The following is a 21,733-nucleotide window of genomic DNA, read 5'->3' on the forward strand; positions in this document are numbered from 1 at the left end:
CTGCACAAAGATTCGTGAGGCTATACATAGAACATATGACGACGGCTAGTAGGCCCTAGTGTTAACTCGACTGAATACGGGGCTCAGGCATGGGATAATTTGGGCCTCCTCGGAGAGGAAGCTGTAGTTATTACAAACAAGACAGCCAGCGGTAATGATATGTATAGACTACTAGTATAGAAGTAGGTAGGAAGAAGATATAAAACAAATTTAAAGTAATTTGTTCTGTACACAAGTTGATCCTGTGAATTCATATTTCCCACGCTGTGGAGTGCTCGACGATGACGTGTTCCGCATTCTTCTCTCAGCCGGCACACTTGTACTTTGCACGTTGAATCAGGTGAGATAACGAACATTATCACTCCAGTTTTTTGACTGAATTAACACATTCTAGTTAATTACTAAGAGAATAAAAGAATGAAAGCTGTAACAATGGCCATTCTTCACACGAACAATACTAATTGCAAAGATATTTGACACGTTATCTGCACCAAAGCATGACGGCTTGAAGTCTCTGTACCAATTACTACACTATCTCTCTTATACGGCAACATTACGGAATTTCCGTCGAGCAAGTCTAAACTTTCTCTCACTGAATCGGGATCCGACCATGTGAATATCTGAAAGCATCTTGAGGGCCGACGCTCGTTTTAACATCCCTTAGTCGTGTCCGATTGCTGCCACAAAAAGCCTCGGCGCAGTCAGTCGACTCCATGAAGCTGACATAGGTAGGGCCAATGCTCTCGCCCGTACTATTGATAGCATTAACAACACTATCAGCCTATTCAACGCCAATCTTCTCGGTTGAGTCCTCATCAGTGACAGCGTTGATGTGAAACATGATGAGTGGCTTGCGAGTCCCGAAAGATGAGGAGGCTTTTGGTTTAGTGGCCTTGCCGTGCAAGATATTGACGCTGATCGTGCATGACGCCTCGTCTGGCATCGCCTCACAAACACTGGTTAACTGTGCCAAGGTCTTCTCCGTGAACTTCTCAATGCTCACATGTCGCGTCGACACATATACCGGCTCACTGATCTGGTCAGATACAGAAGCTTGGAAGTCCTTGTATGTTGCTAGCTTGGATTAGCGCTGGGTTTCGGTCAGGTAAAGAGCCTCATAAGAACTCACTCTCGTGGATCGTATCGAAAATCATAGTGCCAAGATCTTTCAGCTTCTGCAGCCACTCTTGGCCTTCGGTTCCTGTGGTCTCGGCTTTAGGCCAGATGTAGGTCAGGGCCATGCCGAGACTCCAATCTCCCTTGCTGAATCCCGCTTGTATGCAAAGCTTGTCGGACACACCGGCATCCAATAGGTCTTGCAGGCCCTTGAGGACCTTAGATGTCTCTTCCCATGGATAGACCATGAAACCGGCCTGGATTTTCGTCATCGGGTAGACTTGGACCTTGGTGTCGGCGATAATGCCAAGATTTCCGCCGGCCCTTCTCAGGGCCCAGGGCACGTCTCCGCTGGCCTCAACCAGGTCACCAGTGGCTGTGACGATCTTGGCGCCGACGATCTTGGCGCCGACGATGTTATCGACTCCAAGACCCACGTAGTCACCTGGGACAGAACACTCTGGCCATCCCCTCTCTCCGCCGTACAGAAGACCCCTGGGGAGTGCTTTCTGAGGGCCTTAGCAACTTATACAACGCCGGGATAGCTGTTAACTGGAACGAATACCACCGAGACTTCGTGGCATGCCACCAAGTCCTGCGGCTTCCTTCCTACAGCCGCGACCACAAGAACTACTGAATTCAATATGTTCAGGATTGGTCGCTCACAAAGGGTGACGCCCCGACCACAACGCAGAGCCCAGTTACGGCGTCCCCAACCTCCTCCCTTTCAACACCTTCTGTTCAAAAGGTTGTGCGGGAGACTCTTTGTGGCCAAGCCTTGACGCTTCTAGCCGAGTCAGATCTCGCCAGTCCATTGCTGGCTGAGATCGCCCACGGCCATCTCGTTAACGGTGTCAAATTCTGTACTTCGTTTCTGTATGGCGACGTTGGCCTTACCCTGGGTAATTATATCCTCAGCAGGCACCGTTCAGACTTGGTGGGCTACGCAGTCAACGTTCTTCACATGCAAGTTTACAAGCCCCTTATCCTAAAAGAAGATGCAAGCGGTGCATCGCTCCCCACGCCTTTCTGCATCGAGGTGAACTATCGAGTTGAAACCATGACGGCGTCTATGACAATTCGAAGCGGTGGCTCTCATCAAGACGGGCCCGGTACAAAGCATGTCGATTGCGAGTTGCGTTTGGATAATCCTAAAGATTGGGGAGCGGAGTGGGATCGTCAGGCCTATTTGATCAAACGCAGTATCGAGTATCTCGAGAACCGAGCAACCCAGGGACTTGACAGCACGTTTGCAACGGGTATGATCTACAAGGTCTTTTCCTCGCTAGTCGACTATCAACAAGATGGCTTCAAAGGACTACGAGAAGTCGTTTTGCACAGTGAAGAGCTCGAGGGCACAGCCAAGGTCCGATTTCGCGGCTCTCGTGGAGGCTTCTACTGCAACCCAATGTGGATTGCCAGTTGCGGCCAGACGATTGGATTTCTCATGAACTGCCACCAGACCACACCGCGTGATTAAGTCTATATGAACCATGGATGGAAGGAAGTCTATGAAGTTGGTCAGAGACTTTCAAGAGGACACCACCTACCCGACCTACATTCACATGAGGCCTATCGATGGCACCAAATTTGCAGGCGATTTGTAGATCTTATATGAAAACAGCACCATCATCGGTGTGTACGGCGATATCACGCAAGTTTTCTTTCCTATGACCACAGCCTTTAGTTGATGTTTATCCTGACGGCCTTCTCCCACAGTTCCAAGGTCTTCTACGGCGTGTTCTCAACACCGTATTGCCTCCGCCTGGAGCCGCACCTCATCAAGCACTTCGAGGACATCTAGAAAGACCACAGCCGTCTCTGATGCCTCGCTCTTCTTCGGAAGCACCAGGAGGCATACCTGTTCCATCTCGTCCTGCGGTCGATGCCATATCCCTGCCGCCACCACAAGCAGCAGATGATACATCTTCCCAACTGAGGCCCCTTCTTCGCATCCTGTCAGAGGAAATCGGACTTTCCCTCTGCGACTTTAACGAAGACGACCTCGACTTCGTAGACCACGGCGCGTCGACTCTTTGCTATCCCTCACTCTCACAGGCCGCATGCGCGAGGACCTGGGCATCGATGTGGACTCCTCAGCCTTCATAACGTGCCCGACGCTCGGTCAACTCAAGACCTTTTTGGGCTTTACTGCCAGCGAGACGAGCATCAGTAGCGGTGACAGCGGGGCCGGCAGTCCTCCAACCGAAAGCGAGCCAGATACATCTACCACCCTTCCCAGCGACGGTGAACAAAGCGAGATTGATAAGGACGTGGACGAAGACATGAAAAGCGTACCTCGTGCTCCTAGTCTACTTCACCAGTTTCGAGCCACACCAACGCTTCTCCAAGGCAGCCCGAAACGAGCGCGATCAATCCTGTTCCTGCTACCCGACGGCTCCGGCTCCGCCACATCATATGCTTCGCTACTACCCATTTCTCCAGATGGCGACATTGCCGTCTACGGCCTCAATTGTCCCTGGCTCAAAGACGCAAAACACCTCGTCGAATTCGGTCTCCGCGGCCTAGCCGAGCTATACGTGTCTGAGATCCTGAGACGGCAGCCGCAGGGGCCGTATGTCAGAGCCCTCCCGGATAGGGGCTAGTTAGAAGTAGTAAGGAGTCCAAGCAACAAAGGAGCAGCTCAGATATATATACAGCGCAGGGAGTACACGTCGAGGGAGGAGCAGATTTCAGTAATTCATCATTCTACCCCTAACTGCAGTTGGCCTCTGAGAGCTTCCACCCTGTGTCAGCACCCCAACTTGACACCGTATGATCTCGGAGGATGGTCCGCCGGCGGCATCTGTGTTTATGAAGTAGCCCTAATGCTCACTAGAGCCGGCCATCGCGTTGATCGGCTTATCTTGATCGACTCGCCTAGCCCAATCGGACTGGAGAAGCTCCCTCCCAGGTTGTACGACTTTCTCGACGCCCAAAACGTTTTTGGCTCGGAGAATCCCCATGGCGCAGCGGGAGGAGGTAGTAAGGCGCCCGAGTGGCTTCTAGCGCACTTTTTGGCGTTTGTGGAAGCGCTCGATAAGTACGTCTCTGTGCCTTGGGAGATCGCTCTCAGGACTTTCGAAGTCGGGAAGGGCTTAGAGGGTCCGTTGCCTCTGCCGCCGCGAGCCTATCTCCTGTGGGCCGAGGACAGTGTCTGCAAGAATCCTGAGGATCCTCGTCCAGATTACAGTGAAGACGACCCTCGCGAGATGAGATGGCTTTTGGAGAATAGGACCAGTTTTGGACCGAATGAGTGGGAGGCTTTACTTGGGGGCGAAGAGAATACCTTTGTTGATCGTATCTCCGGGGCGAATCATTTCACGATGTTGAAGGGAGGCCGTAATGCGGGTCTGGTTGCTGATTTCCTTGCCAGAGCTTTTGCAAAGTTGAGTGTAACATAGAATCCATGGTTCATTTTTATTGTTAATCTGCTTGGAAACTCGTTTTTTACAGTACAAACAAAACCATGGGGATCTCCCTGGCACTACCAGGATCTACGCTGGGAATGCCCTCAACCACCACATACGACCATACCCATTGGAAAATTCGGGATCCCGTCCGCTCTCCCATAGACAAGCCAATGAGGGCCGGATTAGTAGTTGGGTCGGTGACGACCAGCGAATACCTGGTGTTGTATGTTTTTGGCGTTCACGATCCATTTTTTGGTATTTTTGTGGACTGACTACGGTATACGGACGTAGTAGCTGTATACCGCCGGGTTCTAATAACTATCACACGTAAGTCATAGCTAATGGCAGTTCAAAGTTAGATTTTCATTTCGAATCATATACCTACTTAGTATAGCCTCGATTCGGTAAAGTCTGATGCAATGTGGAAATATGGAAAAGGGCTAAACATCCCAACATCTGGAGGGGGAATGCCCTCAGCCAGCACATACGGCATACCAATTAAGAAACTCGGGATCCCCTGCCAACTAACCAGTTAAGCATTTCGATTAGCCGGTTAGAAAGGCGTATAGCGCCGCCCGTTTGCCAGTCCTTTTTCTACAAGAAGAAAATCGCAACTCCGCCCTCGCTCTACACCTCGCCGCCGCCCAACCCCTCTTTTCAGCCCTTGCTCTTCATCGCCTCTCTCTTTCTCTCACGCCTACCCTATTGTCGATAAGATCCCCTTTTTCTTAAAAACAACGTCGTTTCTGTTTTTTTCCGACTTACCTACCTGCACGATACCTATGCTGCTCCCAGCCCCTTCCAACCGCTCTGCATATGCTCTCCCCCGTTAGTGCAATACTATGCCGTAGAGGTACAGAATACCCTGACCAATTTCTATTCTCAAGCAGCCGTAAGTAAAGCTACAGAAGGGCGCTTGAAATAACTTTTAAACAGGAAGACATAATTAATCCGCTTATATTTTTAACAGGAAATCGTTAAAGGATAGCACGAACTAGAAGAATCAGAGCTTTAGAACTATGGGTACAACTACCCTATGTATAAGACATACAAGTATAATGCGGATGGAGTCCTACTTACGTGGCTATGCTTCTCACCTAGATAGTTCATACCTTTATGTACGGACGGACGTCTTCCTCGATAGCGAAGTGTACCCAACAAGGTCTTGTTGTTACTATCCGCATACGCGCATGTACAGGAGCCCAGCGCACCTTCGCCGCCTCAGCCCCGTGTCGACCTAAGCGGATAAAAAGACCTCGCTGTCTTCTCTTCACGCCGCACTGGGGCATTTCATGCTCACATCACCCTCGAGTACAACCTGATAGATCCCGCATACCGGCGTCACAAGTCAGCCGCCATGTCAACCTCGGAGAAGGAAGGGGAGTCAAAAAGCCAACAACTATATGCTTGGAAGGCTCCCCTCGCGATGTGCCTCAGTATGTTGGGCGGGGTCGGCTTTGCAGTCGGTCATGACCGTTTCTACGGGAGCCTCGCCGGAACGCCGCCCTCATCAGAGATCTACCCCGACTTCAGCGCGGTGGGCGGCGTCACCAGCCAGCAGTTCAACGTTGCCCTAGGGACGCTGTTGGCTTCGATGTCCAAGATCCTCCTCAGCATGGCCATATCAACGGCGCAAGAGCAACATGTGTGGAGTGTTCTCAAGGCCCGTCCTTCAAAGCTTCGCTCAATTGACGGATTGTTGTCTTCTAAGTCTAATGCTCTGAACATTTTAGATGCCAGTGTTAAGAGCCCAGCCCTCGTGTGGCCACGTAGGGATGATTTCTGTATATAGAATCTAAGCTGACGAGAAGAGATTTACAAGCGGAGCTTCCGCGGAGGTGGAGCGTAGGCGTAATGGAGCCCGCGCGGTCAATCGTGGCAGGATATCCGGGCGCTGGCCCGGATCCATTAATCGGGTCCAGCCCGTAACAACCAGGCTTTGGCTGCGGTACCCACTTTCCATGTTCTTATCGCTCTCTTCTGGTAAGTAATCGACTTAAGAAGTGTTTCCGTACAAAAACTTTTCCTAAATAGATATCTAGGCTTCTCCCGTTTACTACTCTTCTCACTCCAGCGACGCTAACCATCAAGGCAGCTATAGCCAGGAGCGTAATACATAGCCCGGTCCCCAGCATCAACTTCACCAGTAGGACTTTTGCACAATTCACAGATAGTACACATACCACAACCTACTCGGGGCCGAGTAATACAGTTAAGAAAGCAGCACTAAGCTCGCTTATATCAGGCACGATCATACCGATAGCTTCTATCTACAGCAACGCCAGTTAGAGTCTAGATTTCGAAGGTCCAGCCCTTCAGTACTTTACTTTAGGTACAGACGACGAGTTACGCATCAATATTACCAAATCAGCAACTAAACGTTATAATTCTTCTAGTTACTATTATCGGTAGTTACATATCCTATATACCGGATTCAACCACAGATCTACCATTTTTGCCAGAAACAAAAGGTTCCACCAAGGACACAGTTTCTGGGCCTCGGGATACCCCGATCTCCTTATACGTTATCAAAAAAGAGGACGACTCCAACTCTATTTTCGATTCGTTCACAAAATGCACCTTATTCAGCGCCTCATACCACACCGAGTTCATATACCGATCCGGAGTACAGGAGATTAAGACTTCCACCATATTGAATAAGCCCAGCGACCCTTGGCTTCCGGCCATAGGTAGCATGTCGACGATAACTGTTGGTATCCCTATCACAGGGTATTGGTTCGAACCGTAGGGTCCTGGGGGTGACGAAGTATCAATATCTCTGTATTGGTTGATTCTGCGTAAGGAGTAGAAGGGAGATTTCAACCGGAGGTTGGGTGGACCGTCGAGGTGTAATTGTACCCTCTCGAGGTGGCCCCTGCTCCTACCCTTACTCACGGTCGAATTGGGCTTCCAATCCGACACAGCCAAACTGGCTGATGCAGGTTGCCACCGGAAACAAGATGCAACTCCGGAAGACAGTGGAAACTATTGAAACCATGGTGTTGAGAGTAATGCATTGGGCCCATGGCACAAGCAACCACTTTGGCTCTGGTTTGTTGTCGTACGCCTTTAGCAGAACTAGCAAGCCAAGGAGAGAAGCGGCTGCGACGAAGAGAGAAATGAGTTCATAGACGAGTCCACGGAATATGGTCGCAGTGCGAGTCTGTGCTATCTTTGACGACTTTTGGCTCTCTTGATATTCGGGGCGCAAGAGCGAAACCTGATGCTCATTTGAGGGTGGCTTGGAATGTGTCACGAAAGAGGTATAGCAGTGGATATCTCAGGGATAGAGATAAGGAGTAGACAGGGGTATGGGCATACAAAAGGGGCTCTCTCGAGGGCTTCCCTTTTCCCCTTTTCCATTGTTGATTAGACCACAGTTGAGATCCCGATTTCCATGAGCTACTCTATATGCTGATTCGTGACAGAATGGGCCGATTCTGACGGGGGATCGTCAGGTAATGTCAGATACGTTGCCATGGTGAAGTTGTATGGACAATCAAACGAGTCTACTCTATAAATTGAATTTGCAAGAGTAAATAGTATGTGGTTTGCTAGTTGAATATATTGAGAACTGGCAAGTGTAGTAACACGCGGGGAAGGCTAGATTAAGTATTCAGTGAGCAGCGCATCTTTTCTGTTGCTACCATAGCCTGCTCTTCTTGAGGCTACCCGGCACCACTGCAGGGCGCAGGCCAACCAAAAATAGGAAAGTCCTACTTACCCTCCTCGGGGCTACACATGTGTGGGGGTCATTTTCTAAGCCTGAGTAACTTGATAGGTTGCTCTTCTAATTCGAGGAGGTCCACGGTTGTGTGGAAAAGTCTTAGAGGAGGGAGCCTGTTCATGAGGATAGAGATACCAATAAGCGGGCCGACTACCAGAGGATGGCCCTCGCCAGCGGGGCATGGCCGCCAAAGGTGATATCGGAGTTTGACCTGGCCCGTAAGTCTGGCACGATACAATAATCTTATCAGTAAAGGCCTAGGTGCGTAACCCGTCATGCACTGTCCTTTTGACGTTGTGGTTGCCAAGTGGGTGTCAATCACTTCCAATTGAGAAGAACCGCGTTCTGGAGCCAATCATTCAACGATCCTAGAAGCTTGGAGGGGCTTGTCATCAACCTCAGGGCTGTCGGCAATCATGCATGTAATTTGTCATGTCCCAACCGTGGGTCGGCGACGGTACAAATGGTGGAGATGAACAGCAGGTTGGGCATACACCTGGCTCACGCTGACACCGATGAACTTAACCGCAAGGATCATGTTGAGCTGTACTATTTACACGAGTTGAAATGGCTCTGTGTCTGCCATTGCTGAAGCTCAAGTCCTTGTTGGAAATAAAGCCACCAAAATCGATGGCACGGAGCGCATGCGTTGGAGAAGATGCCTAGGCAAGCGGTCGGGAAGAATGATAAGAGCAAGAAACGAAGCAGGTCAGAAAGTGAGAAGTTGGGCTTACCTGCCCTGTCATATTCTGCTCGCGTGGGAGCAGGCTCTGGCTGCGTGATGTGGCTACTAGCGCCTTGATGAAGCAGGCTGAGCCTTCCACGGATTTAACTCGTTACGTATGGTGGCTACTTCTCACACACAGCTCTCGGGCGTGAGGCATTGGAGCATCAGTGGGCTAAGGAGCCAGCCGTGGCAATCTTCAGTCCCGCATTAACGATAATATAGCTAGCCAGGTCAGACCTTCGTGATAACCTCTCACATGTGGTCTCTGTGAAGATCCTGAGTAATTACCGCTTAAGACATTGTGAAGTCTCCACGTCGAATCGCTCATCCTCAAATCAAATGTCCCTTGACCTTCTGTGGATTGTATGAGCACGAGATGCGGACTATGACAGGAACGCTAAATGGCTGGATTGAGGATGAATGATACCAACGACTTCTTTTGAGACTTCTTTGACGAGGGTTTAGACTTTTGGAACAAGTTGCACCTCTTAGCTTCTTGTTACACCATCTTCAAACCCCTCCAGAGTCTCTTCATCTTGCCCTCTCGCTTGCCGTCATCATTATCATCATCCCTGGACTTACTTTGCTGGGTAACTGATGACGGGAGACTGGATGAATTCTGTAAGTCAAAAGATATGGCAAAGGTAGCTTGGTGCCTTGAGTTCAGGTACGTGACCGCTCTCCCCTATTTCCAAGTGGTACGCCACCTATTGGTCCTGGGATGAGTGAGTTGGCGAAGCTGTCCCCCGTACTCCAAACCGTGAATGACATCGGGCCACACGCTACCCTCCTGGCCGTGAAGATCACGAAAGCGTCCCCAAGAGACTTCCTCAGGAGCCCAAGTGGTGTCCCTGAGTGACCGGGCGCCTCGGGATTCTTCTTTGCCTTCTTCGATTATGTAGTGAGTAAGGCCAGATTGTGCGGGCTGCGTCGTGTTGAACTGGAACAAGACTACGCCTGAGTACTCTGCACCACCCACAGTCCAGTTTGTCTGCATTTTTGGGAGGATATTCCGAGCAGAAATCATGCTTAGCAGGCAACGATTAAATGCTGCCCAGAGATACCCTCGTAAAGGACTGAAAGTTGTGGACACGACATTGACGGGAGGTGGAGGCGACATCTGATTGGTTCTATCAAGAGCAGCCATAGAATAGAAAGGCGCATTCGCAAAGCTCTCGCGCCATACAGTATCAGTATAGTGGCCGGCGCTTCCATGGTACACAAAGTTGTTCCCAGGAGTGGTGGCCGGCGTCCAAGAAGGTGAAACATGCAGGCTTTCGGGATCAGGTTGTAATTCTCGGCCTCTGCTAATGCAGCTCAACTGCCGGGTCTTAGGTTCAGAGGCCCATGCCTCTAGAATCGTTCTACCACGTAGGTGAATTTGCTGAATGTTGAAAGTAGTTGCATTCATATTGTCTTCGTCTGCTCCGTCGGCATGGGTGGTTTCTCGCATCTCGTTCTGTATCTAGCATCAGTTTATACGTTTAAGAATAAGGTACACAGGAAACAGGTGAAGATTCAAGTAGTACCAGCCGGTAGAGACCCCAAATGATCGCCCGGAACCAGTCGCCCATTGTTTTCTGGGCGATGAAGTCATCTGCGCAAGGAAGTCCAAAAGAATCATCAAAAGACTGCATGCCAGCGGTCACGCAAGAGGTGACATCTGTATTGAAGATCGGGGCAAGAAGCTGTGTAAACTCGGCAATAGTACCGGGAACTTGGCGGGTATCGTAGTTGAGAAACTTCGAGATGTTCAGGAGAAGGAAATCGGGGAAGATACATGCTTGCTCGACCCACTGCTCCATATCCGTCTGGACGACCAAGACGAATGTAAGCTGAAAGTACTCGTGAAGGAATCGGATTTGCTCGCGACGGCGAGCCGTGTCATTCGTGTCCTTATCTGTCATGATGGGCAGCGTACCTTGGCCAGAGGACGTACCCTGGCGTATAAGAGGGGGATGAAAGAAAGGGGTGAAAAGTCTTCGTGTAGTATTATGAGGAGGAAGTATCTAGATACAAAAGGGCTTTAGATGCTCCTTCCAGTCCAGAAATCCCGAGTAGGCCGGCTTTGGGTTGTCAAGGTAGCGGGAGGCGGGAGCCGAAAGTTCGCTCTCTCCTTGGAACCTTGAAACCTTGGAGCGTTCATCAAGCCTACCCGCATCATCTCATTCCTCAGCTCGCCATCCGTCTATGAGCTTCATCCAGCAACTCGCGTCTCGTCTCCTAATCGAGCGCGTCAAACTGGACATCCGCCGGCCTCGCCCTGTCCGCGATCTTCTTCTCAAGCTCCTCCACATGCGCATCAATCTTGGAGAACTGCCACGGCCAGTTGACGACGTACAAGAACGGACGGAGGTCGTGGCGGTTGTCGTCGGGGTTATACGCCGAGAGATGCGGCGAGGGCGTGAGGATGACGGCCTTGTGGCGGTTCATCGAGTAGAAGCGGAAGAACCTCTTGACGCGCTCGCCGATTTCGCGGGGGCCGTAGCCCGGCCTCTCTTTCCAGTCTCCGAGGAGTCGGAGGTACATAGACCACGGGCCCAGCTTGTGTACCTTTCTCAGGATACCGAATTCGGAGAGTTCGCTGCAAAATTGGTCAGTGCTTGCGTCGTGGCTAGGAGTGTCTTGTAGACTTACCTGTATGTCAGGCCCATTTCGGTGTCCGCTTCATCATCCTGGACTCCGGCAGATAGAGGAAGAAGCTCCGCTGATGGCGTCGCCTCGAGGAACTCGGACATGATGGGCAAGTCCCACTGATCCCTGGCCCAAGCTTGGAAGTTCTTGGCGTCCGTCTTGGAGATGCTTCCTAGCGGAGCGATATCTGCAGACGATGCGTCGCTAATATTGGTGAGCTCTATGTGATGTTGGCATAGCCATGATGGTTCATTACTTACTATTTGGTATAGTAGCCACGCAAGTTCTCATCGACATTGCCACTGCCCAACACGAGAAGCGCTGCGCCGGCTCTTGGAAGTTGTCTTGCGGTCGTGGACAGCTGTGCCAGCTCATACTGGACAACAAGACGGTTTCTTGCCTGGATGTTTTGACGGGCCAGCTGGATGAAGAGTCAGAACCTCGTACGATTTTCAGTTCCGTTTTTGGGACAATTGGGGAGACCACTCACGTTCTCGGCAGGAGTGCCACCTTCAACACCATACCGGGGTTTAAAGTTGAGCGTCTTCTCGATGATGGCCTCATGAGCTTGAACCGCTTCATCGATTGAGATGTCAGAGTGGTAAGCTCCGAGTACCTCTGCGAGGCGACGGGCTCTTGTCCGAGTATCATCTCCAGAATTGACAGTTGCCATGTAGCACGAGTGCAGCAAGCGCGACACAACCTCCTGCGGTGTTTCAGGCATGAAAGTCTTGTCACCAGTGATGCGTCTCAAATCCTCCAGGGTCGACATCTCTCCAGCGTCAATGGACTGGAGCACAAGCTTAGCCATGCTGTAGACGAAGAGCGCAACCGTCGATGAGTCCAGACCTCCACTCAGGGCAAGGAAATAGCCAGGGGAGTTTGTGCGGCAGAGGTACTGCCAGAGGAAGACCGCTTGCGCCAAGGCAATTTCTTCCATGGGGTCGAGGATCTTAAGCTCGATCTCCTTTGCGATTTGGAGGTGATCTGATAGGTATACTTCGTCGGCGGGTCTCGTAAGTCTCAAGTCACATTCGACTCTAGGGAAGTCAGGTTGGGCAGCAGCCTGCACGTTTCGAGAGATGCTCGAGCGGTAGCTTCTGACCTCTTCCACGGAGACAGTGGCGGTGATGACTTCGACGGGCTTCAGGGAGAATTGGGATGACTGTGCGAGGACCTTGCCATTGGCGAGCACCATGCTAGATCCATCGAACTTGATTTCAGATTAGCTGCCAGAACACATTTACTGGAGTTTGGTGGCCATACCAGCATGCGCGCCTCGCCATCGACGCCAGTTGCGTTAGCATATACGTAGATACCGCCCAACTTCCGCGTCGAATTCGAGATGAGATCGAGCCGTGTCTTGAGCTTTCGCAGCTCAGCATGGCTGGCACTGCTATTGAGGATGATCTCGGCGCCGTTGAGGCCGAGAAACGTTGAAGGGTTCAGGGGCGAGAACATCTCTTCGCAAGTCTCACAACTCACGGCGGTGTCAAGAGTGCTGAGAATCAAGTCACCAATAGGAACCGACTTTTGGCCGGTGACCTCAGCGGCCACGGCCTCTAGGTAGTAGGTCTCGACCTCTCGGAGCTTCGTCCATGCCGTGAAGTGCCGTGCTTCACGGTAGAGGCCATCGTTGGCTAGACTTTGCTTGTGGATGTGAGTTCAAGTGGTTCCGAAAGGGGAGATGGGGCACGTACCTTTGGCCTGATGAGGTAGATGTGTTTGTAGGTGCAGAGAACGCGGCAGTTGTAACGGACGTTGCGATGGCGGGCTCCCATGCCAAGATCAATCAGCATATCCTTACAGATAGGATCGCTGATGATTTCAGCGAGAACTTCCCAGCTGTGGAGGAAGGTATCGCCTGGGGAGTTGTTAGCTCTCATCCATGAATCCTCGGAAGGCTCGCCAAGGTTTGGTTGTAAGTACCTTCAAGGTGGTGATCAAGGCAGCCATAGCCGGGAATCTCCAACTCTGGGCCGGTTCTGAGTGTAGCCCCCTGAGCCTTGGCGATGCGAATGGACTCTAGGATCCGGTCGCGATTTCCCTTGAAGTCCAACGGGACACTGGGCAGGGTCGCCGCCGCGACGGTGACGAATGACATGGCGACGACGAGAGGCCGGCCGGCGCAGTCCGATATCAGATGGTAGTCCGCAGATGGGATCCAGAGACGGAAGCCAGCAAATGTGCGATTGGGTGGTTCCGGGCGGTGGTGGCAGCCAAGAGAGAGAGTGATTGGTTGAAGTGGGCGGTGTTCGGGGACAAAGTTCAAGTCAAGCAAAGCAAACGCCCGGGGCGGGGTTCCGTGGCAGGAGCTGAACACGGCACGGAGGGATTGTTCATTCCATTGGCAGTGGAGGGGCACGAGGGGTACAAGATCGGAATGACGACAGGCCACTAATGACTAAGATGAGATGATAAGGGAGATAGCGGGGTTGATTTGATGCTGATAAGATAACATGTATCGATGAAAGCACAGACGCTGCTGGTTTTCCTCTGCCAGAGCTCCAGCTTTGCGTCTCCCTTGGGCCCGCCTGCTCATGCCACCCGCCCATCTGACCCTGAACCCTTCCGCTCCGTGACTCCGAGCTCAAGGCTCGAGCATGTTACTCTTCAAGAGTTCATGCATCATCTTCAATCGGCCATGCCCATTTCTCGTGCTGTATTCCTGTCGTACGTCGTTCGATTATACCGATTCGTCGCTGGGCGAGGTCGTAATTCCGATATGACCTGGCAAGGCGTCTCATTGTCGATATCCGAAAGGGTCGGCGTGCTGTCTAGACTCTAGATACAAAGGCTATAACTACCAAGCCGACATTGCCTCGATCTGCCATGGAGTTGTCAGTGATATTATTGCAGACAGGTTGGGCGTCTCCACATACAACCATTCAATCCTACTCACAGCTGCCCGTCTTAAACGCTATCCGCATCTTCTTCAAACGGGGAACGCCGGGAGGGCGGGCGGGCGGGCGAGGTGATCACTAAGGCGGTTCGGAGGGAACTGGGGCTGGCGACTAAGCTAGATGGAGCTGCAGCTGGGCCGGGTCATCCGTAACTGGCGTTGTGGGTTGCTGTGCCGCTAGTGCATCGCGTTCATGCTGGCTTCATGCTCGGGGATTCGATGTCATCGGGACGGCGGTAGCCCAACTGCATGATCAGTGGAGGGGATACTCCCATACTCACAGAGGGTTTTATAAGGGCGGCTAAATCAGAGAGTGCTACACGGTCCGTTCGGTCTTTTCACACTCGAGGATGGAAGTTCAAGATGCTGTTCCGGGCGTATCTAGATGGTGGCGAAGGGCGAAAGGCGAACTTCGAGACACTGGAAATGCGTTTCCGGTCGGACAGGTGACGGGGAGCGATAACGTGGACATGGCCTTGTTGCGTGCTTGGGACGTGGGGTCTTCACGGCGGACGGAAGCGAAAGCGGGGAACGAGGAATGCCGGCAGGAAGTGGGAACTCGAGAAGAGACCGAAAGGGACTGAGATAGACTGAGATAGACAGAGACAGAAACGATGCGGGCGTGAACTTGAACGTGTGAAGCGTGCGAGACGAGACGAAGTGAGACGCTAAGCTGGCGCGGGAATGTGGAGAGCGTGACGACATGCTGCTACTGTTGCTTCGCCTAGCTGCAGTTGATATACGCGCAATGTGTTTGTGACTCTAGGAGACCTGAGTTGGGGATAGAAATGGAGAAACGGAGCAGGTCATGGTGGGATGCTCTGGAGAGATGAGATATAAACAATAGACCAACGATGGACGGAATCTGGAAGCAGTACAGGACACTGAATCAACGAAGGCATCGTGCAATCCGCGGAGGGAAGAAATGTTGCCAGGAGTCGGTTGGAAAAGAGGATCTGTCGGGATCCGCGTGGCTTATATCGAGGGTGGGATCATCGAGGGGGGGCAAAGGGGGCACGAAGGGCACGAGGAAGGTGATGTGAGCTCTCGATTGCCCGCGCGTAGCTGTGTCACAGTGAGGGGATGGTCGAACTCTGGCGTTTGAGGGCAGGCCGTCAATTCGTTGCTAGCAGCAGCCCCAGCAAAGCATATTCACGGGACCAGCAAATCACCTCACTCATCTCAGATGCCGCCTGTCATCGCCCATCGGCAGAGTGTCACTAGCAAACCATTCTCCCAACTCTCGAATGCTCTGGTTGCTGTCTTACTGTCGACAGGTTGGGGGTGGTGAATCAGGTGAGGGATGGGCTGTTTTGTGGTACCACCGTACACGACAGAGCAGCGACCCCACCACGGGAAACCAGTCACGCGGGGGACATTTTAGACCGCCCATCGCCAGGCGCCCTCTCTCTCTACATCAGCGACCACTGCTCACCCCAAAACTACTAAATATCAAAAACACTAAGTAATAAATATAGAGAAGTGATTTAGGTATTTTCTGAATATTTTATAATAATTTCATGGCTTTTTATTAAGACGTGGTAGAGATATATGTGCTAATGATGCTGTAACAAAAGCGGCGGTCTAATCTGTCCCCCGCGTGCCAGTTCGCTTGGCCCATTTTCGCAGTGACGGGTCGGAGACGGTGGTCTTACTGCTGCAACAAACGCCGAGCTGCGTTTGTGTCCTTGTTTCTATTCCTGTTCCTGTTCCTGAATTTGTGCCTGCTTCCAAGGCTGGAGATCTTGCGTAGAATCTCGCTCATGAGAAAGAAGCATCAAGATGATCTCGAGATGCTCCCCTCCCACACACACACACATCCTCTCACACTCTCTTCCTGATGGCACCCATATTCATCCCACAGCCAGTGCAAGTAAGTGTATGCACCTTATGAGACGGGAGGAGTGGGCCCGACCGTCGCTGGACCGTCAGACTGCAGCTTCAAGCTCTCTATTTTGGCCATTTCCCCAGACTTTTTACCCCAGACTTTTGACTTCGGAGACCGTACTAAAGCCGATCCGTCAGGAAGTCCCCTCGAGTGGCTCGACCTTGGCCGCGCCATGCCCGTTTCGGACAATCAGCCAACCAGACCAGTCGGGCCATCTTGCTTCACACGGTCAGGTACCATCAACTCCCATTGCAAGAGTAAAGGTCATGGATGAGAAGGAGCAAGTGGAGAATACGGAAGGACAGTCAAGTCGGAGCAAGAGCAGATTGCATGTACCTTCCTCCTCATTGAAGGAGTACCTGCCTTGTGTGGGCTCATGAGAGGTACGAAGTATGGGAGGAAGGCCTTCAGGGTTGCAGAGTGAGCAGAGAGAAGGAGCTCCTGTGGGTTGTGGTTCTCTCTTTCCCTGAGGTCTACCTACCCCCTGGTCCCTGCGCTGCACTTGCTCCCAGCCCGGACCACCCGTCACCTGCCGCCCGTTCCTCGCCGTTCTCCCTCGCAGGCCTGCGCGCATCTCATGAGCTTCCATGTCACGCGATCGTCTGGCAACGCCATTGATGGGCAGTTACCCCGCCCGGTCTGACGAAACCGTAATGCATCGACAATGGCTGCCACTCCAAAGCCGATGCAGGGAGCTTGCTGCTTCTGCTCGCTCTCAGTAACTCTGCGTGGCTGCTTGCTCTGTTAGGTGGCCTGGTCGCTTCAGCTCCAGCTCTGGTCCGACAAAACCGACCACTCCCAGGGCCCCAAGCACCACTTTCCGTCTAATACATACAAGTACACCCCCAAACCAATGTACATCACCAAGTATTCTCCCACGCCTCATTCTGCGCATCGTAACATCAGATACCTCTCCTCGATACTTCACATTTGACGGACCCCTCTCTCCCCTCTCCTCTCCTTACCTCAGGCCCGCACGCCAGGTCAGGCGCCTGACCGGATCGACATCCATCTACCTCCTCTGGCTCTTGCCCCCTCCTTTCCTTCCCTTCTTAATCCCCTCCTCATCCCACTTCTCCTCCAACCATCCATCTCACAACCACACATCACCTGTTCAACATAGGTAGCTCCCCTTCACCCCTTTCCTCCCCAACCGTCATCCATTGAGAAGCACGAGAGAGCTCCTGTTCCTGGACCTCGGAGCTTGAAGCTCGAAGAGCTTGGAGCTGGAGCTGTAGCTGAAGCTTCGGTCGAATCAACATCGTTGGAGCCTCCTCAGCTAACACAATACCTAGACTACAAACAACCAACACGATCACCTTTGATCAAACATTTCACACACAACTGCAATCATGACGGAACCGCTCTCCAAGGTCGACTCAGCTGTCGGAGGTCTCTCTCAATCACCACCCAAGGAGTCCAAGACTCGCCGGCAATCATCCGCCGCTGCACCTGGCGTGTACAACATCAAGGACCTTGGTACGTCACTGCCTCAGCCCCGCACCTGACTTGACCCTTGACTTGACTCGGCTTCTTCGGGACACGACTAACAATGCAACAGAAGAAGAAAAGATTGAGCTTGAGCTCGCACCGGAAACACAACGGACAGGATGGTAAGTTTTCATTCACTCAGTCCATCATGCTTAGCTATGTCGCCAACCATTGATTCCGTGGTGTTTGCGGTCGGCATTCATCACAAAACACAGACTGACCCCAAACAGGAAGATCAACACTTCATCATCGCAAGTCGAGGACAAGGAAATTCTCAAGGTGCACCTGTCAAAGCCCCCAGTCAAGAAGATTGACCTGCACTTCCCGCTCGGCATGGAAGTAACAGCACGCAACCTCAAGGGAGTAACGATAAAGGATGCCCTGGACGCCATCCACAAGGCATATAAGAAGAGAGTAAGCATGACCCAAAGAGCCATGTCACGAACCACTGCTAACAAGAATGCTCAGTCTGACGACGAGCTCGACAACCCGTACCTGGCTGGCTTTGAATGGGACAAGGAAGAGTCCTGGACACGCTTGGTTGTTCACCTCCAGAAGAACCCCGCAATTGAGAAGATCGGCGGCGGTGGCGGCGGCAAGAAGAAGAAGAACAAGAAGAACGAGGGTGAGGAGTAACTTCCCTGACTTTATTTCTTCATATCTGGTCCAATACTTCCTGGTAAAACTGCTTGCTTCGCTTTGGCTCAATAGGCGACTTGGCGCAATGGGATATTGCGATAGATATCGTCGGATATTGTGTCAATGGGTTCGGATCTCTGCTCTGGAGCTTGATGCTTCGAGGTGTAAAGTTAGGAGGATTATGGAGTTGACGCTCGATGGAGCGGGGTGTCTAGCGGTGATAGCTTGGGTACCCAGTTCAATTGATTCGTTGACCTTCCACTTGATCAGTCATTTGAAGCTGAGAACATGGAGCGAGCATGACGATTTCATGTAGAAGTGTTCAATACGTAAACATCATGTAGTCTGGCGGAGGTTGAAATTCGAGTGAGTGGATATGAGTAACACTCTCCCATCGCGGCCTGCCTGCATTAATCGTGACCCACTCTCCGGGGAGCAAGGGTCCTGCACGCCGTAGCGGCTTACCGTGGATTCCACGCGAAATGCCCGTAAACCCGTGAGACCCTGACTGGGTACTCATATTTGCGGCAGAAGAGATGATGCTGACTTAAACAGAATCAATGCTAAAGACACCTGCGATCAGAACTCCAACGACGATGCCGGACAGCCCATCAAACAATCACAGAGGGACCCCTCAATTGGTCGCGGGGTACGAATGGCGGGGTAAAACCATAGTACACTAACAAGCTTCTGCGGCCATCGAGAGGGAAATTTGTTACTGCTTCAACGCATATTTCCAGTGTCTCTTGAGAAGATGATTGGCATCTCCCACCTGATGAACCTCCATTCTCAAGCGAGAGCGCATTATGAATACATCGCCTGGAGCCGAACCCCCCGCGAACGCTCCGGATCGAACCATTGAGCGGAACTAACGCGGGTCTTCTTCCTCGAAGTGAACATCTTACCCAAGGTGAGGTGCCCTGAGTAAGCTTGTCGGAAATCGGAATTGAAAGGTCCAAGGTTCATAGAAGAGCAAGCACGGACCCCGGCTAACGTCGGCAGACGCCGCGTCTTGCCGTGCCTTTCCCTCTCACACAAACGCGGAATAATGATACCGGTACCAGGCAAAGCTGCCCGCCCCGGCTTTGAGAGGAATTGGATGGCATTTCACCCAAACGTCATCCAGAAAGGTCCGAGGGGGTGAGGCGGGGAGGCCGGGAGTGATATTTGAACTCGTGTGTTCCTCTAGAAACATTATTGGAAGACAATTTCTTATCTCCATCATCAGCTCTTTGCGCAAGAACAACACACCCCATAGCTTGCGACTTCACCCATCTATCACGTCGCTCACAAGAAACAAAAGCCTGTAGCAATGCCCGTTACAACGTTTGACTTCAAGGAGAAGTACCGCTACCAGGTCGGCTTCGACTCACATCTCGAGTACGTACGACCTCACTTCCTACCCTCGTCCTGCCTACAACGCATCCCTTCCCCCGCAACCTCTCCCCGGATTTGCTAACATCTCCACCTCCTCAACCCCAGATCCGAAGCCGTCCCCGACTCCCTCCCCATCGGCCAAAACGCCCCACAAAAGGCACCCCACGGCCTCTACGCCGAAAAGCTCTCCGGAACCTCCTTCACGGCACCCCGCCACGAGAGCAAACAAGCCTGGCTCTACCGCATCCTCCCCTCCTGCGCCCACCACCCCTTCGCCCCGACCACAGCCCCGTCCCCAGAGACCCGCGCCCTCCCCTCCGCGCTCCAATACATCCCCAACCAACTTCGCTGGGACCCCTTCGACCATGACGAGTCCAAAGAATGGGACTTCGTCGCCGGCATGCGCCTCGTCGCCGGCGCAGGCGACCCGACCCTAAAGCAAGGCATCGGCATGTACGTCTACGCCGCGGGGCGCAGCATGGATCCCAAAGCAGCATTCTACTCCGCCGACGGCGACCTCCTCATCGTCCCGCAAGAAGGAACCCTCGACATCCGCACAGAACACGGCTGGCTCCTCGTCCGACCCCTCGAGATCGCCGTCATCCCCCGCGGCGTAAAATACCAAGTCCACCTCCCCTCCGGCCCGGCCCGCGGCTACGCCCTCGAGCTCTACCAGGGCCACTTTATCCTCCCCGAGCTGGGTCCCATCGGCACAAACGGCCTCGCCAACGCGCGCGACTTCCAGGTGCCTGTCGCCTGCTTCGACGAGGACTTTGGCGCGACGGCGCACGAGGGGGAGAATAATTACACCATTACGGTGAAGTTCAACAACGACTACTTTGCGACTACGCAGCCTCACACACCCTTTGACGTCGTCGCCTGGCACGGAAACTACTACCCCTACAAATACGACCTAGGCCGCTTCAACACAATCGGCACAATCTCCTACGACCACCCAGACCCCTCCATCTTCACAGTCCTCTCGGCCCCCAGCGGCGTCCCGGGCACCGCCATTGCCGATTTCGTCATCTTCCCCCCGCGCTGGCTCGTCGCTGAAGATACCTTCCGGCCCCCCTACTACCACCGCAACACAATGTCCGAGTTCATGGGCCTCATCACGGGCGGATACGACGCCAAGCGCGGTGGCAAGGGCGGGTTCGTTCCGGGAGGCGCGAGTCTGCATAATACCATGTCTGGTCACGGTCCGGACGCCGAGAGTAGTGAGGGCGCGAGGAACGCCGAGTTGAAGCCTGCCAAGGTTGGCGCGGGCAGCTGTGCCTTCATGTTTGAGAGTTGTGCTATGGTTGGTGTTACGGAATGGGGGTTGAGAACGTGTCAGAAGGTGCAGGAGCAGTATGCTGAGGAGAGCTGGGGCGGGGTGCCGGTGCATTGGAAGAAGCCTGAGGGTGTTGTTTCTGGTGGACACTTACTGAAGTAAGCAATACAAGTAAAAGGCTGGCGGGGGTTGGTGTATTCGAGTCGATATTTGATGAGGTATATGATCAGGGAGGCTCAACTGCCTTAATCCCCAGTATGAATAGCTACAAAAGTAAACTGTTTGAATAAACTTGCGCCTCTCGTTTCTGTCCCTATTATGGAAAGGCCTACTGTAGGCCCGATGTCCAAGTTTGTGATGCAGGCGGTTGCTTTCCCACTTTCCTTTAGGGTTCCAAGCTGGCAAGGCGAGGCTAGATGTGTCTGCTGGGACTGATGCTGGGCACGTATGGATTTAGCCCGAGCACTTTGGATCACCTGAGTAGGCGACTCAAGTCTATGGAAAACTTCAGCGTGCCACCTCCTGGAATAGCCCAAGTGAAGC

General features: G+C 52.5%; 9 protein-coding genes across 9 annotated transcripts; 6 read left to right on the forward strand and 3 right to left on the reverse strand.

The window, feature by feature from the left end:
* Nucleotides 1-781: 781 nt before the first annotated feature.
* Nucleotides 782-1,700, reverse strand: BDP81DRAFT_390803 (uncharacterized protein; the record flags this gene model as incomplete). Its single annotated transcript, XM_060587455.1, has 3 exons — nucleotides 782-1,074; nucleotides 1,130-1,621; nucleotides 1,682-1,700. 3 exons carry the CDS (start codon nucleotides 1,698-1,700, stop codon nucleotides 782-784), a joined length of 804 nt encoding a protein of 267 aa, XP_060448642.1.
* Nucleotides 1,701-2,176: 476 nt separating this feature from the next.
* Nucleotides 2,177-2,596, forward strand: BDP81DRAFT_390804 (uncharacterized protein; the record flags this gene model as incomplete). Its single annotated transcript, XM_060587456.1, has 1 exon — nucleotides 2,177-2,596. One exon carries the CDS (start codon nucleotides 2,177-2,179, stop codon nucleotides 2,594-2,596), a length of 420 nt encoding a protein of 139 aa, XP_060448643.1.
* An 805-nt stretch (nucleotides 2,597-3,401) lies between these two features.
* BDP81DRAFT_508827 (Alpha/Beta hydrolase protein) lies at nucleotides 3,402-4,520 on the forward strand (the record flags this gene model as incomplete). Its single annotated transcript, XM_060595710.1, has 3 exons — nucleotides 3,402-3,695; nucleotides 3,873-4,169; nucleotides 4,221-4,520. The coding sequence occupies 3 exons, from the start codon at nucleotides 3,402-3,404 to the stop codon at nucleotides 4,518-4,520; spliced, it is 891 nt and encodes a 296-aa protein (XP_060448644.1).
* A 1,366-nt stretch (nucleotides 4,521-5,886) lies between these two features.
* Nucleotides 5,887-6,321, forward strand: BDP81DRAFT_390806 (uncharacterized protein; the record flags this gene model as incomplete). Its single annotated transcript, XM_060587457.1, has 1 exon — nucleotides 5,887-6,321. One exon carries the CDS (start codon nucleotides 5,887-5,889, stop codon nucleotides 6,319-6,321), a length of 435 nt encoding a protein of 144 aa, XP_060448645.1.
* Nucleotides 6,322-9,668: 3,347 nt separating this feature from the next.
* BDP81DRAFT_508837 (uncharacterized protein) lies at nucleotides 9,669-11,110 on the reverse strand (the record flags this gene model as incomplete). The annotated part of the gene is made up of 2 exons (XM_060595711.1): nucleotides 10,513-11,110; nucleotides 9,669-10,448 (listed from the first exon to the last, which is right to left on the reverse strand). Exons 1-2 carry the CDS (start codon nucleotides 10,888-10,890, stop codon nucleotides 9,669-9,671), a joined length of 1,158 nt encoding a protein of 385 aa, XP_060448646.1. The 5' UTR covers nucleotides 10,891-11,110.
* Nucleotides 11,111-11,206: 96 nt separating this feature from the next.
* On the reverse strand, nucleotides 11,207-13,721 carry BDP81DRAFT_390808 (uncharacterized protein; the record flags this gene model as incomplete). The annotated part of the gene is made up of 7 exons (XM_060587458.1): nucleotides 11,207-11,567; nucleotides 11,621-11,821; nucleotides 11,878-12,038; nucleotides 12,108-12,830; nucleotides 12,884-13,267; nucleotides 13,318-13,481; nucleotides 13,547-13,721. 7 exons carry the CDS (start codon nucleotides 13,719-13,721, stop codon nucleotides 11,207-11,209), a joined length of 2,169 nt encoding a protein of 722 aa, XP_060448647.1.
* Nucleotides 13,722-15,962: 2,241 nt separating this feature from the next.
* BDP81DRAFT_419248 (uncharacterized protein) lies at nucleotides 15,963-17,099 on the forward strand. The gene has a single exon (XM_060589756.1). The coding sequence runs from the start codon at nucleotides 16,302-16,304 to the stop codon at nucleotides 16,785-16,787; it is 486 nt and encodes a 161-aa protein (XP_060448648.1). The 5' UTR covers nucleotides 15,963-16,301; the 3' UTR covers nucleotides 16,788-17,099.
* A 347-nt stretch (nucleotides 17,100-17,446) lies between these two features.
* BDP81DRAFT_157533 (uncharacterized protein) lies at nucleotides 17,447-18,697 on the forward strand. The gene is made up of 5 exons (XM_060581967.1): nucleotides 17,447-17,533; nucleotides 17,703-17,886; nucleotides 17,969-18,020; nucleotides 18,129-18,312; nucleotides 18,367-18,697. The coding sequence occupies exons 2-5, from the start codon at nucleotides 17,760-17,762 to the stop codon at nucleotides 18,532-18,534; spliced, it is 531 nt and encodes a 176-aa protein (XP_060448649.1). The 5' UTR covers nucleotides 17,447-17,533; nucleotides 17,703-17,759; the 3' UTR covers nucleotides 18,535-18,697.
* A 1,152-nt stretch (nucleotides 18,698-19,849) lies between these two features.
* Nucleotides 19,850-21,352, forward strand: BDP81DRAFT_312647 (homogentisate 1,2-dioxygenase; the record flags this gene model as incomplete). Its single annotated transcript, XM_060583824.1, has 2 exons — nucleotides 19,850-19,917; nucleotides 20,020-21,352. The coding sequence occupies 2 exons, from the start codon at nucleotides 19,850-19,852 to the stop codon at nucleotides 21,350-21,352; spliced, it is 1,401 nt and encodes a 466-aa protein (XP_060448650.1).
* Nucleotides 21,353-21,733: the final 381 nt, after the last annotated feature.

This window comes from Colletotrichum phormii (genome assembly GCF_030913505.1).
Source record: "Colletotrichum phormii strain CBS 102054 chromosome Unknown BDP81scaffold_4, whole genome shotgun sequence".
NCBI classification, from domain to species: Eukaryota; Fungi; Ascomycota; class Sordariomycetes; order Glomerellales; family Glomerellaceae; genus Colletotrichum; species Colletotrichum phormii.

Bases quoted from the DNA above. Each gene is read 5' to 3' on its own strand.
- BDP81DRAFT_419248 (XM_060589756.1), top strand. From the start codon at position 16,302: ATGATCTCGAGATGCTCCCCTCCCACACACACACACATCCTCTCACAC.
- BDP81DRAFT_157533 (XM_060581967.1), top strand. From the start codon at position 17,760: ATGACGGAACCGCTCTCCAAGGTCGACTCAGCTGTCGGAGGTCTCTCT. The intron at 17,887-17,968 runs GTACGTCACTGC...ACAATGCAACAG, and splicing joins GTACAACATCAAGGACCTTG to AAGAAGAAAAGATTGAGCTT. The intron at 18,313-18,366 runs GTAAGCATGACC...AAGAATGCTCAG, and splicing joins ACAAGGCATATAAGAAGAGA to TCTGACGACGAGCTCGACAA.